This window comes from Camelus dromedarius, chromosome 16, assembly GCF_036321535.1.
Source record: "Camelus dromedarius isolate mCamDro1 chromosome 16, mCamDro1.pat, whole genome shotgun sequence".
Lineage (NCBI taxonomy): Eukaryota > Metazoa > Chordata > Mammalia > Artiodactyla > Camelidae > Camelus > Camelus dromedarius.
The window spans coordinates 46,766,911-46,791,462 of NC_087451.1; the positions used below are offsets into that span (position 1 = coordinate 46,766,911).

Below are 24,552 nucleotides of genomic sequence, written 5' to 3' on the forward strand. Positions count from 1 at the left end.
GAACTTTGACTAGATTCTGGTTCTAAAATATAGCTATAGAAAGACATTTTGGGGACAAGAGGAGGAAATTATAGAGTATGGACTAGGTATTAGGTAATATTAGGGAATTGCTGTTAATTTTCTTAGTTAAGATAGTGGCAATTGGAGATGGCATGTAGGAGAATAACCTTACTTTTAGAAGATGTATTCTGAAATATTTAGGGATAAAATATTGTAACACGTGCAATTTACACTGAAACAGTTCAGCAAAACTGTGTGTGTGTGTGTGTGTGTAAATAAAGCAAATGCAGTAAAATTTTAAAATTGTTAAATCTAGGTGAAGAAATAGTAGTACTTATTGTGTTAGTCTTATAATTTTTTGATGATTAAAATTTTTCAGAATAAAATGTTTAAAAAAATTAGTATGCAAACTCACAGCCTTTATGTTACTCCACTCAGCAAAAATAAAGCAGAAACGTACTGACACAAAGTATTGGTCAGATAATCCTGATAACTTTAACCACTATTAGCATATTTAATAAGTCTTTACCTACTGGCCACCATGCATATCCAAACAAAAGGAAATTAATCATCTCACAGTAAACCACTGGCAAAAAAAAAAGAATAAAAACATTTACCCCATACCCCATTTTTCTATCACTTGACAAATGGTTATGTATGTATTCAATATATGTTAGCCTTGTATAAAGACAAGGGTAAAAAGTGACCACTAACCATTAACAGCAAAACATCATTACATTATTTAATCATTTTCCTCTCCACACATACAAATAAACTCATTTCCATCCATGAATTTTCTATATAAACCTCCTAAAACAGGACAGGAGGTTTAACATGGATAGGTTAAAATGGAATTCAAATGGGGTGTATTTTACAATCAGTGCATGAAAACCACATGTACACACAAAAATCTTCTTGCTCTTGGGGGAAATTTCATGTCACTCTTGAATAAGTCACCTGTTTCATAAACTGGATTAGAGATCTTCGATTCTGTTCCCAAAATTTTGGCAGATCTTTCTCAAATGGGTATTTCACACAACCTAGTTCAATAGTCACTTCAAAGCAATTTGTTTGTAAATAGTTCCAGTCCTGCATACCACCTAAAGGATAAAAATTTAAATCCGTTACTCTGAAGCTTTAAGTAGTTCAGATCCCAAATGATAAGCAACATTCCTAGTAAAAAAAGCCAAATTCTTCTTTTATCAGCATGGTTGAAAACCAATAATGCATTCAGTTGAGAGCTCTTTGATGCCTGTGGTATAGGCAGAACATCTGCACTTTCATGCTCAAGAAGAATTCAAATGCAGCTCCCACTCTCCTTATTAGCACATTTAAGGCTCTTTGTAATATAGCCAGAGGTAAAATATAACACTTTCATCAACTTTTAGGACATCACTTTTACTTAAAACTCAAAGCACACCAAGTATAAAAATATTTGAAAAGGTTATTTGCATTTTTAAAACTATTTATGCAGTATTTTTAAAAGAATGATTCTTTCTTAAAATTAAAAAATCAGTAACAAGGAGCACCCTCCAAGAGGACAGAAAATCCATCAAGTTATATGGCCTTGATATCGATAAAAGAAAATTTCACTGAAATTTAGGGAAGTCATTCTGGTTTATACATGAATTAACTTGAATTTTACACTAAAATAGCCTGCTGGTGGCCTATCAAATGTGCATTGTACTTGTGCTTTGATTATTAAGGAAAAGGGCACACTGACGAGAAGCAAAGAATGTCCATGTCAAAAATAAAAGTTAAATGCCCCTCTTCCTGGGACACCAATGCTGGTCCTCCCTTGATGATAAGATTCCCTTCCCAGGTGCCAAGGCCATACTGACTCACTGCGTACATGCTGGTATGCTCTTTTTTTGAAACCCTGAAGAAATTCACCCCTGATTTGTTAATGTTTCTTTGTTCTGACAAGATATAAAATTGTGCTGGAAACCATGTTTCTCCATTCTCCAGAGCAGCACCTCAGAGTAATCCAGCCTAGTCCTCAGTTTGGCTCAAATAATACTCTTTCCTGTTCTTATTATTGTTTACTGATTATTTTTGTCAACAATATAAAAGATTGTTTTACCTGGTACATTATACCAACTGGCTCCATTTGTTATTCCATGTGGGAAATATTCATTAGGGTACATATTCTTGCAAGGTCTACCTTGAAACATCTGGGAATTTTCCTTAAAAAAAAATAATTTTATTTGTATTTATTTGTATCTGCATCAAGAAACACAGGAAGAATTAGGGGAAAAAAAAAAAGAATAGCTACCAACAGGAGTACCAATAGTTACCAATGTAGAGTCATGGAAAGCAGAGAGTCTTTTCAATGGATAGCTTTCTATGTCATTTTGATTTTTCACTGTATGGATTTATTACCTGTTTTCTTCTTTAGTCTTTTAATATGGTGAATTACACTGACTTATTTTCAAATGTCGAAAGAGAAAGCAGCTACAGACAATATGTAAAATAACAGTTGTGGCTGTATGTCAATAAAACTTTATTTACAAGAACAGGTGGTGGGCTGGTTTTGGTCCCAGAGCTGTAATGTGTCAACCCCGCCTTAGACTACAAGGTTTATATTTAAGTACTTGTCAAGTGAAATAAACTAGCATGCTAGTTTATGTTTGTTTAGTTTATGATGTTCCAGGTACTGTGCTAAAAGCTGTAGAAGAAAAGATACTACCTGAGCTTAAAGGCTAGTGGGGAAACACAGGCAGTATGTTTAAAAGTGAGGTGGGAAACAGAGGAGAAAAAGAGATAATGCTGTCTGAAAGGAATCATGGAAGGCTTAACCAAGAAGAAAGCATTTGACCTGAGTCTTGCAAGACTTTGTTTTAACGCATTTTTAAACAAAAAATTAATTTTCATGGTATTTTATGTTTAAGCACAAGCCTACCTTGGAATAAGAAAGTGCTATTTGTTGAAACACAGCATCATCTGGTGATTTACTGTATGTGGCAACACCTTGTTCATCATCATCAAAAGGGTAGTTAACCACCAAAGAGCCTACAAGGGAAGTGAGGAAAATGCATTGTGTTACTTCTTTCAAGATGAGGCATTAACATAAAGTGAGCTTTTCACAATACTGCCACAGACAGGAAACCAGTACAATTTTCCAAGGCTAATTTCCTCAATAGAAATGAAAAAAAAAAGTTGCTAACTTCCTCAACAGAAAATCAGTGTGGATAAATGAAATATTAAATAGCTATGCATGACACTTAAAGGTTGCCTTAACTGGAAAGGTCTTGGGAATTTATCTGAACTTACAGGTGTAATTTACATGTTAGTGCTGAAACCAGAAGTCATACAGGCTTAATTTAAATAATTTTTACATTTTAAATAAAATTTATAATATTTAGGATCAGAAAAATTGAGCAAAATTGGATACACTTTCAGTAAAATTCAGATATTTATAAGGTCATGGAATTTTAAAAAAAGAAAAGACCCTTGAAGTCCAATTAACCCAACCTCCTCAGATTTTATTTTGCAGATGTGGAGTCTAAAATGGAGAGACTAAATGACTAGTTAATGTATGGTAGTAGAGCCAACCCTGACCTTCATTCAGAAAACAATGCTAAAATTTTCTTTTATGATCATATTATAAATTAGTCAATTGAAATTATATCCCACAATTTTTCATGACCTAAAGTACAGAAAGTGATGTTTTAAAACGTATGTAAAGGATATTAACTCCCTTCATGCTCCCCACAGGGCAGAAAGCAATTAGGGTGCTTCTCAGGCAAAAGCCCTGAACTGCTCCCCTACCACGGGACCAAATTCTTTATTTTCCTACTAGTCACACTGTTTTCATTGGTCCATCTGTCCATTTATTCGGCATCTATTAGGCTACTCAGCTTTGCCTTTTTTGTCATACCTTGGCATGGAAGTAAAAGAATATTCAACTTGAATCCAGATGAAATAATCCTGTGATAACAAATATGAGCAAACATTCTCATATTTTTAAAAAATTTAAGAAGCAAGTATGAAGAGTTGTGTTCATTCTATTCCCAAAAATAGTTCTAAAAAGAATAAGTGTACTTCAACACTTGATCCTACACAAACTACTCCAAAAAATTTAATTTCACCCTGGATCTGTGACCTATGTCTAAAAATTACAACAGAAAAAAGTCAACTTCTACTTAATATTGTCTTTCAAATGGCTAATTTTCTAAGGCCAAAAAAAGTCATAAAAGACTTAAGATATTCCAACAAGTTTATTTTAAAAAATTAGTATGAACACAAAAAGCATGAGCAATAAAAAACAGATAAATTTGACTTCATCAAAATTAAAACTTTTGTGCATCAAAGGACATTATTTAAAAAGTTAAAATACAACCTATAGAATGGGAGAAAACATTTGCAAATCAGCAATTTGATAAAGGTCTAGAATCCAGATTAAAGAAAGGACTCCTGCAACTCAACAAAAAGCTGAAAAACCCAAGAAAAATGGGCAGAAGACTTGAATATAAAATTCTCCAAAGACGATACACAAATGGCCAAAAAGCACATGAAAAGATGCTTAACATCATTAGCCATGAGGGAAATGCAAATCAAAATTGTAATGAGATTATCACCTTTCACTCACTAAAATAGGTATAATAAAAAAAAAAAAAAAACCCAGAAAATAACAAGGTAAGGATGCAGAAAAACCATGACCCTCATACATTGCTGGTGAGGATGTAAAATGCTTCAGTTACTGTGGAAGTTTGGCAGTTCCTCAAAAAACTAAATATGAAATTATCATCTGATGATATTTCCATCAAAACGCCAAACACAGAATAACCCAAAAGAATTGAAAACACAGACTCAAATAGACATTGTATGGCAATGTTTGTAGCAGTATGATTCATAATGGTAAAAAAATGAAAACAACCCAAATGTCCATCAATGGATAAATAGATAAACAAATACAATGGACTGTTATTCAGCCATAAAAAGAAATAAAGTATTAATATATGCTACAATATGAATGAACCTTGGAAATACTAAGCTAAGTGAAAGAAGACAGACACAAAAGGTAATATATTACATGACTTCATTTCTATGAAATATCCAAAATAGGCAAGTCCATAGAGACAGCACAGACTGGTGGTTACCAGGGCTTAAGAGGTGTGGGGAACGGAGAAACTGCTTCATGGGTAAGAGGTTTCCTTTTGGGGAGATTAAAATGTTTTGGAATTAGATAGAGATGGTAGTTGTACAACACTATGAATGCACTAAAAGTCAAAGAATTATATACTTTAATACAGTTAATGTTACATGAATTTCAGTAAAAAAAAATCAGTACCAAAATTTACAAAAAGAAATCCTACTTTTCTCTATATTCTTTCAAAATCCTTCTAAATTGTTAAGTTGGCAGCAAAGAACTCCTGTTAAATTTCTTTGCCAAGATTTCAAAAATTTAAAGATTTTAAAATGAGAAAACAAAATACGTTGTGGAAAGAAACATACCTACATGATTGACGATCTATCCCCTACCATGCCAAGGTCTTGATACCACATGTGTACATTTGTAAATTATTTTCACTGGAATGTAACTAGTATTAAGCTTTTAGATTTAGCCAATATGACATGTGATGTATTCTGAGAACATTTTTAAAAGCTTCAGGTAAAAAATATTTTCTATCAAACATGGTATAAAATTCATAAAGTAAGAAAAAAGCCAAAAAAGTATTTTGCTAACCAGGCTATAACTTCATCATTCCTGTTTGGATCTTTGAGAATCTTCCATGATTACCAATTATAGAAGTATTTTCTCCTACTACTGGCAAGGTTTCAAAGCAATTTTTGGAGACTCTCGATTTACTTCTTAAATACAAATAAACATAAGTGTGCACTGTCATTTATAAAATGGCAGGTTAATCTATATGATATGAAATCTCAACTGTGATGCATCCTTGGATATTCCAACAAATGTTGACACTAAATTTCTTACCCACTGCCCCTGGTGCTAATAACTTCATTCTTTTTTTTTTTTAACTTATTGAGATAGAATTTATATAGCATACAATCCATCCACTTAAAGTTATATAATTCAATGTTATTTAGTATATTTACAGGGTTGTACAACTGTCACTATAATTTAATTATAGAACATTTTAGTACTCAAAAAAAAAAAACACCCCAAAACCCATATCCATTAGTGGTCACTCCCCATTCTCCCCCATCACTATCCTCTACAGCCTGAGGCAACCACTAACCTATTTTCTAACTCCATGGATTTGCCTATTTCTGAATGCTGCATAAAAATGTAATTGTACAACATATGGTTTCTTGCGGTGGGCATCTATCACTTAGCATGCCTTCAAGGTTCACTTATGTTAAGCATGCAACAGTACTGCATTCCTTTTCAGAGCCAAGTAACATTCTACTGTATATCACATTTTATTTATCATCAGTCAGTGGACATCTGGGTTATTTATACTTCTTGGTTATTACGGATAATGCTACTATGCACATCCACGTACACGGTGACGTGTAGACATATGCTTTCAGTTCTCTTTGGTATTGACACTTTCATTTACACAACCCTAGTCGGACATTGTGATGATTTTTAATCTTGACCTCTCATCCTATTCAACTAATAAATCCCTGCTGAATTATATGGAGGTGTATGAGCTCAGATACTACAGGAGAATGAGGTCACTGTGCTGCAGTTAAATAAACAACAGGTAAAAGATAAAAGAATGTCAACATCTAAACATACATAAAAGGGCTTATCAAACTTCAGGGAAAAATAAGGGCTAAACATTTGGATCTGTTAGTGTTTAATTTTCATGAATGACAAAGAACATGTTAACCAAATTCCCATGAGAGGGATAAATATAAAACACTTGTGAGGAAGAAATACAAAACACTTGAAGAATAGAGTGACAGAGAAATACAGGAAGGGAGAGGGAGGAAGAGGGGTGGAGGCCAGGGGGGTCAGGTGAGAGAGAGGAGGAGAGATGGATGGACAGAGAGGAAGAGGGAGGGAGGGAACTGGGAGAAGGGAGAATGGAGGACTATGGGATAGGGGAGGGGTAGGAGAGGAACGGGAAAATAGCCAGGAAATTGGCTTAAAATGATTGAGAAAAGAGCTTTATTGTTCTTTGCCATAAAAGCAATAACAGGATACTTGCTTTAAGATAGCCTAAGACTATAAACAGATAAAATTTCACTAGGATTTTCAAATGCTCTCAACAAGAATTAATTAGTGAACTATCAGGTAGCTGTTACCTCCATGCAGGTTTGCTGACAGTACAAATGGATAGGCCTTCATCCAGCTCATTACAGCAATAGTTTCTGGTTGGGTAGGATCCGTGATCTGAATGAACTGGTCTGGGAAATTTCGGTTCAGGTCAAAGTTGTTGCTGTTGTTTCTGCCAATTACACTTACTGAATCTCCTGTATGATAAAGGATTCAAATTTAAGCCGTGTGTCACTTACATTTTAATCCAACACATACCACTTTAGCTATCTTAACCCACAGGTAAGTGTGAACACATCAGGCTCCACTGTGATCAATCACACTATGACTGAAACGGGGCGGCACCCTGTGGGGCCTTCCCGAGCACAAAAGCTCCTCTGTATCCTGTTTCTTGTTTGCTGAAAAAAGGCTTTCGTCTTCCCTGAGTTCAAAAGAGCACTCACGAGCAGTTACTAATTAGGAAAGTGAGGAAATGCAGAAATAAAGGAAAAGCAGTTAAGCAAGAAAAGTAATGACAATAGTTCAGGATAAAACAGAGCCCTGGTTCTTCCTCAAAGGCTATACATAACAATCTGACACATATCTTTGAGTTGTTCTGCGGGAACTAAGACCCCCACCCAGTAGAGGGAGGCAACTACAGGCTAAGCACATGCATGCAGACCCCAGACTGGCTGGAACCAGAAAGTTGATGATTAAGACTCCTGAAACATCACGCTGTTACCTCACCACCAACCAATTAGAAGAAAGTCATGTACTCTGTAGCCTTCACCCCAAATGCTGCTTCTGAAAACTCTTCCCTGAAAGCCATTGGGGAGTTTGGGTCTTTTAAGTACGAGCTCCCCATTCTCCTTGCTTGGTGTCTACAATAAAAGTTGTACTTTCCTTCACCACAACCTGGTGTCAGTAAATTGGCTTTGCTGTGTGGAGGGTTGAGGAGACCCTAGCTCGGTTAGGTTAACATGATTAAAACACACATTGTTTTTATATTGTACATTAAAAAAAAGTATCTCTCCAGATCTTTTGAATAGAGAGGTAAGACCATTATCCTCTCATTTCTGCCCTTGGTCATACTTCGAGGGGAAAAAATCCAACCATAAGAATTATATTAAAATAAGGCTCAAGTTCAACAATCTACATACAATGACATGATCGCAGTGTTGAGTAGGCATGACTGAACTGAGGGGGCCTCCACTGTACTAGTATACAGCTCACTAAAACAATGTAAAGAAACAGACCAAATGAAAAGAAAAAAAATTGTGGTATGTTTACATTAAAGTGATCACCAAAAGGTAAAGTTAGTCAAGAACATACTTGGAAGTTTAACCTGATGGAGGAGAAAGGGTTCAACTTAAATTTATTCCATTTGAATAAGGGGTAGGAGCCCTATTATCATTAATATAATGAGAAAAAAAACGCAGGTGAAAGAAAATGTACTGGAGGGCTCACTAGTTCCATCTTTCAAAAAGGTCTCAAGGGAGGAATGTGGGAGGGATTTGTGAGGCTGACAAGGAATGAGGTCTTTAGGCAGAGAATCTAAATAACATAAATAAGGATTAACCTGGTCACTCATTAGTTGATTCTCTCAGTGTTCAGTTGGTCAGAGTAGTGAACCACGTGACTGCATATTCACATTGTGATAGCTATTCTACTCACTGGTATCACTGCCTGGAAGGAACCACAGGTTGGAAAAAGATGGGTTCTCACTCTCCCAGGGTTCTGCATAAGGTGGCCCACGTAAGCAAGCTGCTCTCCCTGCCCTTACTATATTGCCCCAGGAGAGATGGGCTAGCTGAGAGGGGGGGAGGAATGGAAAGTCAATAACTTGGCAGTTTTAGAACACATATGCATGGGGAGAAGAATTGGGAATCAAAAGAGAGTCACTGGCTTAAGTATTTGATCTGAGTTTTCACTTATGAGATAAGGTTCCCATGACAATAATTTAACAAGAATTACTGTTAAAATGGAGCAATTTGTAAAAATCTTACATTATTTTAGTAAATAAGAACCATTACCAAAGTGGAGAATTCCATTAAATATAAACTTGGTAACATAACTGTTGAATGAACTAGCCTATCTTATAAGAATACAAAAGCTAGAACCAATGATAAATTAATTATCAGAATAAATAGGAAGAAATTCCAGGGAAACAACCAGTTCAAATCCTTTCCTACCCCCAAATAATCACACCATATAATCATCAAAAAGGTTAAGCATTAGTAGACAGCTATTCTTTACCTTCCTGGGCCTTTTCATAGCCATCAGGATTCATGGATGGCATAAGGTGAATCCTAGTGTTAAGAACCAAGTCTGTTACTTCAGGATCTGTTCCAAAGTTCTTACAAAGGTATTCAATGAGGTTCAACAGCAGTTCTCTTCCAACCACTTCATTTCCATGCATGTTTCCAATGTACTTAAATTCTGGTTCACCTGAAAACAAAATAACTATATGGAAGACTTTTTTCTTCTTCATTTATCCTGAACTCTCTCTGCTTTTCCCCCAACATATACAAAGACTCAGAACCAAAAATTTAAGAAAAGATACATTTTGGCCAAAGACACAGGGAAAAGCATCTTATACCATAATATCCTTACCAATATATAAAAATCCAAGTAAACCATACATGCCATATAATATAAAAATAAAAATACTATTAGCAGAAAGAATCTAATCTATGTAGTACACTAAATATTGCACCTAATACAGATTATCAAATGCATTTTCTTTTTTTCTAGCAAAAAATTGGTTACATTTTCTTTGATCCAGTTTTACATACTGTAGGTGATCTTTCTAGGTGAAACAGAGCAACACAGCACATAGCTCTGAAAGGCAATACTGAAATTGTGCATAAAACTGCACCAATTACCTGGTTCATGGACACCTGGATTATCTGATATCTCCATTACATAAAGTTCTCTTGACTCTACCGATTTTCCCAATGAATAAAGCCGGGTGATGTTAGGATATTCATTGGCAAATCTTCTCAAAAAGATTTCCATGTCAGAGAAATGGTGGTGGTGAAAGTCCTTTGGCTGAATTGGCTGGTGGGAGGACTGTGTTCCAAGAGGACCATTAAGTATAGCAACTGTGCTGGCAGTTACTACAGCCTCAGTTGTGTTGAGTATTACTGAAGCCACAGTTGGCCGAAGGGAAAAATTCACCTTTGTGGCTGGTCCTTCTTTCACTACTATATTATTAACAGTCAGTGGCATATACCTGAAAAAGAAAATTTGAAAAAGTAGATGGCAGAGTTAAATGGAAACACACAATGCTTGAAAATTATAAAAGTACAAGAGCCTTTTCAAACTCCTGCTCTTAGTAATCTATCAAAACTCAAATCAAATAAAGATTTATATATACATTCAAGACTTTTAGGATATTATCTCACAAAGAATCCCCGATTAAGTCTTTAAAGAACTATTTCTCTTAATATTCTTTCAGGTTCCACAAATTAGAATGCTTACACAAAACTACATTCAGAGGAGAGAACAGGATGAAAGATGGAGGTCATTAATCCACTGTAACTACTGCTACAATACTCAAAGCAGGGATAAATTATCCACTTCCTTGCAGTGCCTTACCAAACAGACATTCCAACTACTTTCCCAAATAGGAAAGTTCAAAACTAAAGGTAATTTATTTGCTGAAGGTAAATCTTTAGCAAAAGGAGCTTCCAGAAAGGTATCCATGGGAAGTAGGAAACCACTCATTTCATATATTAGAAAGCTGATGTAAGACAGCTTTTCAAAATATCTTTTACAGAATCCTGAGTTTCTTCTACTTTGGGATTCAATTAGCCTTGAGGGCAATGCTTTACACAACTGATCATCTTTTCAAGCTTTTAAAACTGTCTTTCCTCCCAATTTTACAATTATGTTTTGTATCCAGTTGTACTGTTAATGTGACAAAAGACTCCACAATAGGATTCTCTCATTAAGAAAGGGGAAAAAAAAAACTGGAAAGTAAGGAAAAATAAAAGCCAGATACAGTAAGTAACATTTCCTAGACTATATTTCTGTCTTAGATATAAACAGAAGCTTGACATTTTAAGAGTCTAGTTTAAATTCTTACCCAGTTAAAACTGCTGTAATGTTATACGTTCCAGGAACAAGTAATCTGTGGAAATCACCAAATCTGCCTGTTGTGATATTATGATTAACACCAGCCACTGAGATAGTTGCATTCTCTAAGCCAGATCCTGTTACAAAATCTTTAACAAATCCTGTAACTCCAATGTGGACCTAAAAAAACAAGAATCAAAGTAGACTGCTCAGAAATAATCAATTTAGCAGGGAAGAGAGCATAACCTCTCTGCACTGATGCTAGAATTTCTAAAAATAAGGTTACTCCTCTATCTCCCTGAAACATTTTTTAATCCCTCCAAGTTAAAATAAAATATTGACCAAAAAATTAAATCTTTAAATTTAAGTCATATATATCTGAAACCTAGACTGGCAAAATGTGCTTGAAATTCGCTCTCCTCAAAGCCAGACTTCTATTTTTCTCAACAAGATATAAGTAATATTTTCTAGTATATCCTACAGTATTTAAACTTATGTCCATGGTTCATATGGCAGTAAAGGTTCTCAGGAAGTATTATCGCATGATGTTGTAAGCATATGGCAGTACAAATGTGGCTAATTATTTCAGGTTGCAAACGTGTTGTCAGACAGTCAAAGGAAGCTGTCCAGAGGAAAAGAGCTGGGGCAAACGGTAAAGGAGGCAAAGCTATGTTGTCACAGATTCTAATATAATAATTTCTAAAAATAATCTATAATGTTAAATAATAAAAGCAGATAAATAAAGTATATCTAGTATATATTATTATTCATACACAACCGAATTTCCCCCTTATTTAATCAATTATTTCCATACCCCAATCTTCCATTCAGCTATTTTTACCTTTTCAATCAGAGTGATCAAAGACTCACGATTGTTCTCCCATTCTTGTTTAAGCTGTGAAGCAGGTGGGTACTTGCAACAAGACAGTTCTAATGTGATCTCAAAACAGTTGGCCCACACATAGTTGTAATCTTGCATACCACCTGAAACATGAAGGAAAAAATAAGCTTATTCTAAGGAGTCTACCCTCGAAAATAACACAGAAATTAAATCAGCCATCTCTGCATGTATAAATTCTCTTTTCACTAAATTGTTTGAAACTGGAGAAGGCCTTGAATTATAGAGAAAACAAGGTGAAAGGAATACATGTTGAAAAGGAATATACATAGAGGAAGTACATCTGATTGATAGGATGAACAGTTATAAAGGGCATGAATATACCAGTTAATAAAATGGCAATAATGGTAAAGCTCTACATTTGAGTGTTTACTCTATGCCCAATTGCTTCCACAAGCTTTATGTGTATGAACATTTAACCTTTACAACAACTATATGAGGTAGGTATTGCTATTTCACCCATTTTACAGATGTGAGAAGTAAGGGAAAGGTTAAGATTTTTGACAAAATGAACATGATGGATACACACGATCTTAAAGCTGTGAAGGATGTTCAGGCCAAAGCATTATTAAGGAACTACTATTCTAACTGTACTCTCCTTTATCAAGAAGGTGACAAGAGGGGTCTGGCTTAAGATGGTAGAGTAGGAAGATCCTGAGGTCACTGCTTCCCACAGGCACACCAAAATCACAACTACATATAAAACACCTATCTCTGAGAAAAACCTGAAGAAAAGCAGAAAAGATTTTCCTACAATTAAAGACATAAAGAAGGAGCCACAGTGAAATGGGTGGGAGGGGCAGAGATGCAGTCTAGTCAGAACCCGCATCCCTGGCATGATGACTCACAGCAGGAGGAATATCATAACTGTGGAGGTCATCCCTGAGGAGAGAGGAGTCCAAGACCAACACTGGGCTCCCCAGCCACGGTCCTGCATTAGGAAGACAAGCCTCCAAAATGTCTGAATCTGAAAACAAGTGGGGCTTAAGTTCGGGAGAACCGGAGGGCTGTAGAAAACTGAGATTCTGCTCATAAGTGTGTGTGCGACAATACACTTGCTCCAAGCTCCTGCACAGAGGCAGCAGTTTGAAAGGCACCTAGGTCAGACCCACGTGCCGATCTTGGAAAGCCTCCTGGAGAGGCAGGAGGCAGCTGGGACTCCCCCTGGGGACTGAGATGCTGGCAGCAGCCATTTCTGTGACCTCATTTTATCATGTTGACACCAGCACTGACAGGCACCATTTTGGAACCCTCCCACTAGCTTGTTAGAGCTGGGGGCCTGCCTCACCCAGCATCTTGACCACAGTGGTCACACAACGCTGGGCTTCACAGCCAGCCAGCCATGCCGGGGCCTGTACTGCCCACCAGTGTGCCCGAGCAGTTGGCCCTGCTACAGCAAAAAGGCACAAGCAGCCCACATGGGAACACCCCTGAGGCATCTGGCTTGGGTGGCCTGAGGGGAGCATGCTGCTGAGCCCCATAGGAGATCTCCACCATAAAGCCACTTATTCAAGATCAGGAGACATAATAGACCTACCAAATGCAAAGAAATCAGCACAGAAAAATAGGCCAAATAAGGAGACAGAGGAATGTGTTCCCAGTGAAGGAACAAGACAAAACCTCAGAAAAAGAACTAAATGAAAAGGAGATAAACAATCTACCTGATAAAAAGTTAAAGGTACTGATCATAAAGATGCTCACTGAACACAGGAAAAGAATGAACACAGTGAGAATTTCAACAAAGAGAAAATATAAAAAGAGCCAATTAGAGCTGAAGAATACAATAACTAAAATAATACTAAATACAATAACTAAAAAAACACTAGAGGGAATCAACTGGCATAAAAACAGACACAGAACAACGGAACAGAGAACTGGTGGTTGCCAGAGGGAAGAAGGGTAGAGGAATGGACAAAATAGGTGAAGGGGATTAACAGTGTATCTTCCAGTCATACAAAAATAAGTCATGGGGATACAATGCACAGCACAGGGAATAAAGTCAACAATACTGTCATAACTTTTACAGTGACAGACGGTCACCAGACCTATCATGGAGATCATTTCATAATATACACAAATGTTGAACCACTATGTTGTACACCTTAAACCAATATTGTATGTCAACTATGCTTCAATTAAAAATAAATTAAAAAAATTTAAAAAGAAGGTGACAAGTGAAAAAAAGAAAGGCTAGTTAACGTAAGTGGCATAGTTAACATAAACCAGGGAAAAAACAAAAGACACAACAGACACTTTCACAATGTGTTTGGTGGAAGAGGAAAGCATAAAGGGGAATAAGCATCCGTAGGCAACCACCTTCACCACTTCTACATCTACATAAGCCCACATATTCATTCTGTAGAAAGCCTATTAGCTTTTCTTTCCTGTCACTTGATTCATAAAACAAAAAACAAAAAACTTTAGGGCAATTTTGTGTTCGCAGTAACACTGAGCAGAAGGTATAGAGATTTCCCATATATCCCTTGGCCCCATACATGCATAGCCTCCCCTATTACTGACATCCCCCACCTGAGTGGCACATTTGTTACAACTGATGAGCCTACATCCACACATCAATACCACTCAAAGTCCATAGTTTACCTTAGGGTTCACTCTCTGTGTTGTATAAGCCATGAGTTTTCACAAATGTATAATGACACGTTTTCCTATTATAGTGTCATACAGAGTAGTTTCACTGCCCTAAAAATCCTCCATGTTCTGCCTCTCCATCCCTTCCTCCCCCCAAACCCCTGGTCTTTTTACTATTTCCATGTGGTTTTGTCTTTTCCAGAGTGTCATATAGGTGGAATCATATACTATGTAGTCTTTCCAGGTTGGTTTCTTTCATTCAGTAATAGGTATTCAAGGTTCCTCCATGTCTTTTCACGGCTTGATAGCTCATTTCCTTTTAGTGCTAAATAATATGCCTCTGTTTGGATGTACCACAGTTTATTTTATCCATTCACCTATTGAAGTACATCTTGGTTGCTTCCAAGTTTTGGCTATTATGAACAAAGCTGCTATAAACATCTGTGTGCAAGTTTTTGTGAGGACAGAAATTTTCAACTCCTTGAGGTAAATACCTAAGAGCACAGTTGCTGGGTTGTACTGTTAGAGTGTGTTTAGTTTTATAAGTAACCACCAAAGTGTCTTCCAAAGTGGCTGTACCATTTTGCATTCCCACCAACAATGACTCAGAGGTTCCTGTTGCTTCATGTCTTCACGAGCATTTGCTGTGTTCTGGATTTTGGCCATTCTAACAGGTCTGTAGTGGTAACTTGTTTTAATTTGCATTTCCCTGATGACACATGATGTGGGACATCTTTTCATGTTTATTTGCCATCTATACATCCTGTTGGTGAGATGTCTGTTACGATCTTCGGCCCGTTTTAAAATTAGGTTATTGTTTCCTTAGTGTTGAGTCTTAAGGGTTTTTTGTGTATTTTGGATAAGTCCTTTATCAGATGTGACTGCCTTCTTTTTTGGCTGAATAATACTTCACTGTATGTATAGACCACATTTTCTTTATCCATTCACCTGTCAATGGATATTTAGGTCGCTTCTTCACAACTATGAATAATGCTGCAGTGAATATGGGTGTACAAACACCTTTCAATTCTGTTGTATTTATACCCAGAAGTAGGACTGCTGAATCATATGGTATTCTATTTTTAACTTTTTGAAGAAGCTCCATACTGTTTTCCATAGCAACTGCACTATTTTATATTCCTACCAACCATGAAAAGGGATCCAAATTCTCCACATCCTCACCAACATTTACTTTTTTTTTTTTTTTGATAGTGTTCATCCTAAGAGTATAAGGTGATATCTCGTGGTTTCAATTTGCTTTTTCCTAATGATTAGTGATATTGAGTATCCTTTCATGTGTGTGTTGGCCATTTATATATGTTCTTTGAAGAAATGTCTATTCAAGTCCCTTGCCCATTTATTAATCAGATTACTTGCTTTTTGTTGAGTTGTAGGAGTTCTTTATATATTCTGAGTATTAACCCATTAACTGATACATAGTTTGCAAATATTTTCAGTAGGTTGCCTTTTCACTCTGTTGATTGTTTCCCTTGCTGCACAGAACACTGGAGGTTTCCGAACAGAGGTGCGACATAATCTGAACTGCCTTTTTAAAAAGATCATTCTGACTGCTGGGTGAAAAACAATTACAGAGAAGCAAAAAGAAAAGCAGGGAGATGAATTAGAATGATGGCTTGAACTAGGCTGGTGATAATGGAGATAAAACAGAGAGATTTGAATGTAGAAAGGACTTGTTTAAAAGGACTCAAAAATGACGTCTAGATTTCTGACTTGAGAGACTATGGAAACAGTACTGTCATTAACTGAGAGGGTGAAAGAGAACAAAGGAAACATACAGGGCATGTCTAAGGCTGTCTTTGGTCCTCTTCTCTTATTTTACTTATTTCCTTGGTGCCTCATGCAGGTCCATGGTTTAAATATTATCTACAGGCTGGCAATTCAAATTTCTATGTCCAGCCTACACCTCTTTCCCAGATTCCAGACTTGTATATCCAATTGCCTGTTCAATATCTCTACTTGGATATCACAAAGTTAACATATCCTCACCTTTCTTAAACCTGCTCTACCTGCAGTCTCTCCCATGGTTAAGGGCACTTCCATTCTTCTAGCTGCTCAGGCCAAAAGCCTTGGAGTCACTTTGCCTAACTAAAGTATCAGGAAATCTTGCTAGTTTTAACTTCACAATATATCCAGAATCCAAAGATTTCTTCTCACCTCTACTGCCGCTGCTCTGGAACAAGCCATGATGCTTTCTCCATCTGGACTTCTGCAATCACTCTTAACAGGTCTCCCTGTTCCTGCCCTAGGCCTTCTATGTTCTTTTCTCAACAGAGATGCCAGAATAATTCTGCTAAAATGGAAATCAGATGTTATTCCCCTATACGAGGACTATTTCACTCAGACTAAAAGACAAAGCCTAACGCCCTGAATCATTTGTTCTCCACGACTCTCCTTCCCTCTTTAGCCTCCTTTTATCTCTCCCCAACACTAGTTTTGCACCAGCCACACTGGCCTCCCTGCTGTTCACTGGATACACTAGGTATCTCCTGACCTTGGGTCTTTGCTCTAGCTGTTCCCTTTGCCTAGTATGCTCTTCCCTCAGATTTCCTTACCCTCTACCTCCAGCTCTTAACTCCAATTTCAACTTGACAATGAGGCTCATCCTGATTTCCTCTTTTAAAAGTTGCTACTCACTTTTCCCCACAACTACCCCCAAAGCCCATCTCACCAGCACTCAAAATTCCTCACATTTTTCTGTTTTTTTTTTTTTGTTTTTTTCTACAGCACTTCAACAATTTACTTATTATGTTTATTATTTACTGCCTGTATCTCCTTGCAAGATTATAAGCAACATGAGGGCAGAGATATTTGTTATGTCCATTGATGGATAGTCCAAGCACTAGAACAGCACCAGGCACAGGGTAGTCCTTCAATAAATATTGGTTGAAAGAATGAAAGTTAAGTAGGTTGGGGCAATGGGAAATTAGGATTTCTGTTCTGAATGCATTAAGTTTGAGATTCCCATTGAACATCCACGTGGAGATGTCAAATAGACTTTGTCTTCCCAGAATATATGTGCAGGTTTTTAACTACCATAAACCCAGTTAACTGGGTCTTAACCTTTTTTTCTGAGAAGGCAAGCTATCCACCTTTTGGTTTTCTCTTATCTGCCAACATCTTGGCACTCACTTTGGGTTTGAGAGAAAAATGGTGAGATGCTGATTTTTATATCTCTTCAAATCATCTTTAGTCACTAAGTGATGTTAGTCACTTTCGGTCATTGCTGACCTCCGATCACATTTGGTAACTCTCACCTGCCTGTACACATGTGGACATACAAATGTCAGTCACTGTACATCATACTTATTAACCTCCAATTTTTACTACTGTATTGGTCACAGTACAATGGTCATTGTTTGTAAGACATTATACTAAGATTATAGGGATTTATAAATAAGACATATTTCCATTCAGAGTTTAGAGTCTCAGTGAGGAAAAGGAACACATAAAAATAACAATTTCAGAGCAATGAAAGTGTGAACTAATCTATTTTTTTTGCATATGTGAAACTTAATAGAAAAAAATCTTCCCATCTAAGGAAAAAAACTTAACAGGTGTATCAAACTGCAAACACAGTCAACTCATAATTTAATTATGCCAGAAGGCAGTGAAATAGACTACTTACAATACTATAATCACCAGACTTGAGTTCTATCATTCTTTTGTCTACCCTTTATCTTACTTCAGCAGCAATTTAAGAAATACTAGCTAAGAGCCACAAGAAGACAAAACTTACAGTCATATTTTAGAATGTTATCTATTAGCTGTTTAGGTGTAATAGAACTGTAACTAGCCAGCTCCAATCAATAACATGTACAAACATAAACCCAGGGTAGGGCGTGGGGAGGAAGGACAAGAAGTCTTTTAAAAATAAGACTCAATTCCCAGAGAAGAAACTACATTCGGTGGCCTCTGTTCCTACAGATCACACACTATATAAATAGTGAGTTTTTTTTAACATATAACTCTACGAACGTCTAAAACTAAAGGTCTGATTCAAGGCAACAAATTTCTTTTTGTAGGTCCTATAGGTTTAGGGAAATATTACATTGAATAGTTTACCTAACTGTAACACATCTTTATAGAATTAATATTAACTGCATAATATGTAATTTAGTGGAAATACAGAATATTAAATCTTGACATACATTCCCCAAATTTTCCTTTGATAAGACACTATTTAACAGAAAGTCATGAAAGTCATGCAAAATGATATTGGAAATAAAAGGATGTCTATGTAAAAACAGTACATAAATCAATGCCTTTCCTGTATTTCAGCAATAAGAAAATATAACAGAAAAAAGATACTAGCAACAAAACTCACAACATGTATAAGATTAAATGTAATAAAATGCATAGTGTAAAACAACATTATAAAATTTTACTGAGAGATGTAATCTCATGCTTTTAGATAAGAGGCTTATAAAGATATCAAATTTCCCTGAAATTAATTTACAAATATCATGCAGAAAAATAGGTTTTTACTGGAAGTGAATAAAATAATCTAGAATCAAAAAAATAAATGGATGAGAATATCCAAAACAACATTAAAAAATTAAAATGATAACAGACTTGTACTGTCAGATATTACAATGTATTATAAAATCATTCTTACTAAAGCAGCGCAATTAAGATGTCAAAATAAATAGACTGGCAGAACAAAACAGAAAGCACAGTGACAGAAACAAATGCATTTGGAATATAATTGAAGACACATTTAAAACCAATGGGGAAACAATTAGTAACTGTTATATGGATAACTGGTTAACTGTGTGACAAAAAAGGTGATATTTACCTCATACCATGCCAAATAAAGTCTTAAGCCCATGTGGAATTTAATGTAAAATGAAGCTATAAACAAAATCAGAAGCCAACTAGTATTTTCACACTCTCAGGATGAGGAAAGCCTTTCTAAGTATGACAGCAAACCATAAAAGGAAAAGGATGATAGATTCAGCTACCTAAAAACTGTAAAATATCTGTTGATCAAAAAACTGCCTTTAGGAGAGAGGGTATAGCTCAGTAATAGAATGTGTGCTTAGGATGCATGGAGTCCTGGGTTCAATCCCAGTACCTCCATTAAAAAAGTTAAAAAAAAAAAATCTAATTACTCCTCCCCTCCAAAAATGGTTAAAAAAGAAAAAAAAAACAACCCTCCCTTTAAAAAAGCAAAACAAAGAAAAAAAAAAAACAGATAAAAATAAAGTCATAAAGAACTGGGTAACAATTTAGTAATATGTATATAAAGTCTTTAAAACAGGCAAGAACTTAACACAGAAATTCCTTTTCCAGGAATTTATTCTAAGATAACAGCTACAATGATGAGTACTATATTGTTTAACCTGAAGGATACTAAAACTGGGAACAACCTGAGTGTGCAAAAATAGTGGATCACTTTAGCAAATTAGGATGAAAAATGGGCTAGTATGCAACCATTTAAAATGTTGCAGACACACATTTGTGGTCGTGATATTAACATGTAATAATAAAAAAAGGTTATAAAACAGCATATACAAGACATACCTTTTTGCAGGATACTTTAAATTTTATTCTTCTTTGAAGCCTACAGTTTCTCAATTCCCCTTTACTCAAGTATGAATCAGGTAACTGATCCAAAACAATTTGACAAACTCTAATCAACATGCTGCTTTATAGCTTTTTTAAAAAGTTTATTGTGCTACAATTTACACACTGTAATCCCCTTTAAGTGTACAGTACAATGTGTACAGTCATTTAACCACTACTATAAACAAGATACAGAACATTCTGCATCACTCCAGAAAAAGTTCCCTTCCTCTGCTCCCAGGCTGTGGGGAACTATTAATCTAATTTCTTTCCCCATATTCTTCTCTTCTCCAGAATGTCATATAAATGAAGTCACACAATGTACAGTCTTTTGTATCAGGCTTATTTCACTTAGCATAATGTTTATGGGATTCATTCATATTATTATATATACAAATTCTCCTTTTTATTAATGTATATTCCATTGTATGAATGTAGTACATCTATTCACCATGTGATGAATATTTGATTGGTTTCAGTTTTGGGGGATTATGAACAAAGCTATATCTAAGTCTTAGTGTGAACATATTTTTTCATGTTTTTGGGGAAACACCTAGGATTGGCATGGCTGGATCACATGGTAAGTAAGTCTACGTTTAACTTCATAAGAAACTGTCAAACTGTTTTCTGAAGTGGCTGTACCATTTCACATGTCCCTCATCAAGGTATGAATGCTGCAGTTGCCCTGCATCCTTACCTAACAAGCTGCTCAAGCAATTGCTCAGCCTTTTAAGTATCCTAGTGGGTGTGCAGTGTATCTCACTGTGGTTTCACCTGTATTTCCCTGACAATTAATGATATTACACATCCTTTGATGCCTTTATTTATCTTCTATTTGGGGAGAACTTGGAAGTCAGAGATTTTGAGACCGTAGACAGGAGAGAGCTCAAGGGTCCTAAAAAGTTTTCTATGAACTCCTGGGCTCAACCCTCTACAGCACGTGTGAGCGTCTGACCCTAAACAACGTACCAAGAGCACCGGGAACTGATCTATAGAACAGACCACTGTCCAGGTTCTAGACTGGTCCCTGCGTAGTGCACACACAGGACAGATCTGAATAGGCAGTGCAAAGGCTCTGAAAACTGAACTGACAGTGGAATCACAGCCCACAGAAGGCAAGTCAAAACTTGCAGCTGAACCAAACTCATTTACTGCTAGAACAAACAAAAAGTTACCACTTTTGAAAGGATTTAAACAAGGCTCAGCTCTCATAACATAGATTCAAAATGTCCAGAATATAATCCAAAATTATTTGACATTTGAAGAACTAGGAAAATGTCAACAACTTGCATGGGAAAAATAACCCATACACACTAACCTCAAGATGACCCAGATGTTGGAATTATCAGACTAACCTTAAAGCAATTATTATAGCCATGTTTTGAGGAAGTAAGGTTAGATAGTCTTGAAATGAAATAAAAGAAACAAACAGAAGATGTAAAAAAGAATAAAATGGAAATTTCAGAAGTAAAAAATATAATAACCTCAAAGTTTAAATTTTACTGGATGAATTCAATAGAAGAATGGAAATGACAAATAAAATGAGAGTTAATTTGAAAATAAATAAATAGAAATCACCTAATCTGGATAATAGAGAAAAAACAGTTTTAGGAGCAGTACCAAAATGTCTAACATTCTTGTCACTGGAGTCTCAAAGGAGAGGAAAAACAGTGCCATGCTGAAAAAAAAAAGTTGAAGAAATAATGGCTAAAAACTTACCAAATTTGGCAAAAGGCATAAACTTATATTTCAAGAAGCTCAAAAAATCTCAAACAGGATAACTCAAAGAAATTCATCAAAGACAAAGGAAAAAATCTTGAAAGTAGTCAGAGAAAAATGACACATTTATATAGGGAAACAATTTAAAGGACTGAATTTCTCATCAGAAGCCATGAGGCCAGAAGACAATGACACAAAATATTAAAAAAAAAAAAAAAAAAAAAACAGTCAATCCAGAACTCAAGAGTTTTATATGCAGGGAAAATATCCTTCAGGAATGAAGTCAAAAACAGATATTCTCAGTGAAGGAAAGCTAACTACCACAAGCAGATATGCTTTAAAAGAAATGCTAAAGAAAGTTCATCAGGCAGAAGAGACATGATACCAGAGAAAAACTTGGAACTCCAGGAATGAAAAAAACAGAATGGTAAATGGTAAAAAAACAGAATGGGTAAATATAATAAACTATTTTTCTCCTCTTAAGTTTTCAAAAATATGTGTATCAGTTGAAAGCAAAAATTATAACACAGTCTGGTGTGGTTTTTAATGTATATGTATATAATCCATATAATATACATATAATGTATATATGTGTAATACATATAATAAAACTACAACATAAAGTAGGGAGGGGTAAAGAGTGTAGTGGTAAGATCTGTACATTCTTGAAGTGGTAAAATATTACTTCTAGGTAGAACTATGAAGAGTTAAGTATGTAAATTGTAATTTTACATACAAAATGTAAAGAGCAACTACCAAAACAAACTTTACAAAGAGATATAGTAAAAAAAACTATAGTTAAAATGATATAATAAACATCCAAACAATGTAACAGAAGTCAGGAAAGAGGAAGCAATGGAATAAAAAACTGAGGGACAAACAAAAATACTAAAAAGGTATACCTTAATCCAAACATATCAACAGTTATATTCAATGTAAATGGTGTACATGCACCAACTAAAAGAAACTGTCAAACTGAATCAAAAAACAAGACCCAACTATATGCTTACTTTAAATATAATGGTATTAATAAGCTAAAAGTAAAAGAATGGAAAAAGATATACTATGCAAACAAATCAAAAGAAAGATGGAATGGCTGTTTTAATATCAAATAAAGTAGACTTCAGAGCAAGGAAAAGTGCAGGTATAAAGAGGGATATAACAGAATAATAAAAAGTCTATTTACCAAGACAATATAACAAATCCTATATGTGCCACCTAACAAGAGAACTTTAAAATACATGAAACAAAAACTACTAGTACTAAAAGAAGAAACAAACAAATCCACAATCATAGTTGCAGACTTCAACATTCCTTTCTCAGTAATCAACAGCACAAGTAGACAGAAAATCAGCAAAGGATAGACAAGAATTGAAAAACACCAACTATATCTAAGTGACATTTACAGTACATCACACCCAACAACAGCAGAACACATTCTTTTCAAGTACATGCAGAACATTCACCAAGACAGACCATATCCTGGGTCACAAAACAAACAACACATTCAAAAGAACTGAAATACAAAATATGTTCTTCGACATGATGGAATTATATAGAAATCAATAACAGAAAACTACCTACAAAATATCCTTGTCTTGATGAAATCTCGTAACAGTAAGGCACATTCCTCTGAGTCTATAATAATGAGCCATTCCCAGAAGGCAATTAGTGAGCTGTGATATACACCTTAATCTACGTCTTTCTAAACTCATAAGTCAATCAACATCAGAAGTGTAGCAAACTAACTTATTTCACAAGACAAAAAGGATAAAGCTATCCTAACTTTAGAGTATCGAAAAGTCTTTGTTAACCAGCTTCAAGTTTTAGTTTAAAATTACTTCTAAAAAATCATCTAAAAATCCGGAAATAAATGGCGATGTTAACTGAGTTATGAATAATTTAAGAATTTTTTTGTGAGATGCCACAAATAGGCATTATTTGCCATCTGTGTTAAGCTTCACACTTATTTTTCCACTACTAAATGTCAAAGACTGTATAAGTAATCTTAGTTAAGTAGCTGGTTCAGATTCGTTTTCTCGATTTTTTTCCTTAACAGTAAACCTGCTTACACAAAGCTACAGTTCACCGTGAGGGAGAACACTGATCTACAGATAGATCTGACATTACTGACAGCTGCAGCTACTGCCAGATTCACTTAAGACATTCGTTTATTTTGTTAAGCTGATATGTTATGTGCCTCAACACAGACTTAAGGATAAAATGTCTGATTTCAGAACATTGTCTTTAACCAGTCAAAGAAAATGTTAATTTGAGAAGTGAAACATTCACTATAGGCATAGCTCAAAGCAATAAAGCACTTTACTAATAGTATAAAGGACCTGCTATTTACTCTACTTATTAAAAATCATAAGTAAGCAAACCTTTAACATCCACTAGTCACTTAGGGGGCTATCTAAACTAATGACCTTCAAACTTTTTTATTCATAGTAAAATAATTTTGAAAAATTATACAACACTTCACACATTTTAAAGTTGGTATCTA

The 24,552-nt window shown here is 35.5% G+C and overlaps 1 protein-coding gene across 1 annotated transcript in view; it reads right to left on the reverse strand.

The window, feature by feature from the left end:
* Positions 1-24,552, reverse strand: part of CPD (carboxypeptidase D) — a 58,533-nt gene that overhangs the window by 18,935 nt on the left and 15,046 nt on the right. The window contains exons 3-10 of the mRNA XM_010978933.3: positions 12,096-12,238; positions 11,265-11,434; positions 10,060-10,409; positions 9,431-9,622; positions 7,225-7,392; positions 2,903-3,012; positions 2,084-2,186; positions 958-1,100 (exon numbers count right to left, since the gene is read on the reverse strand). Coding sequence (XP_010977235.2) covers positions 958-1,100; positions 2,084-2,186; positions 2,903-3,012; positions 7,225-7,392; positions 9,431-9,622; positions 10,060-10,409; positions 11,265-11,434; positions 12,096-12,238 — 1,379 coding nt within the window. The remainder of the gene's footprint in view (positions 1-957; positions 1,101-2,083; positions 2,187-2,902; positions 3,013-7,224; positions 7,393-9,430; positions 9,623-10,059; positions 10,410-11,264; positions 11,435-12,095; positions 12,239-24,552) is intronic.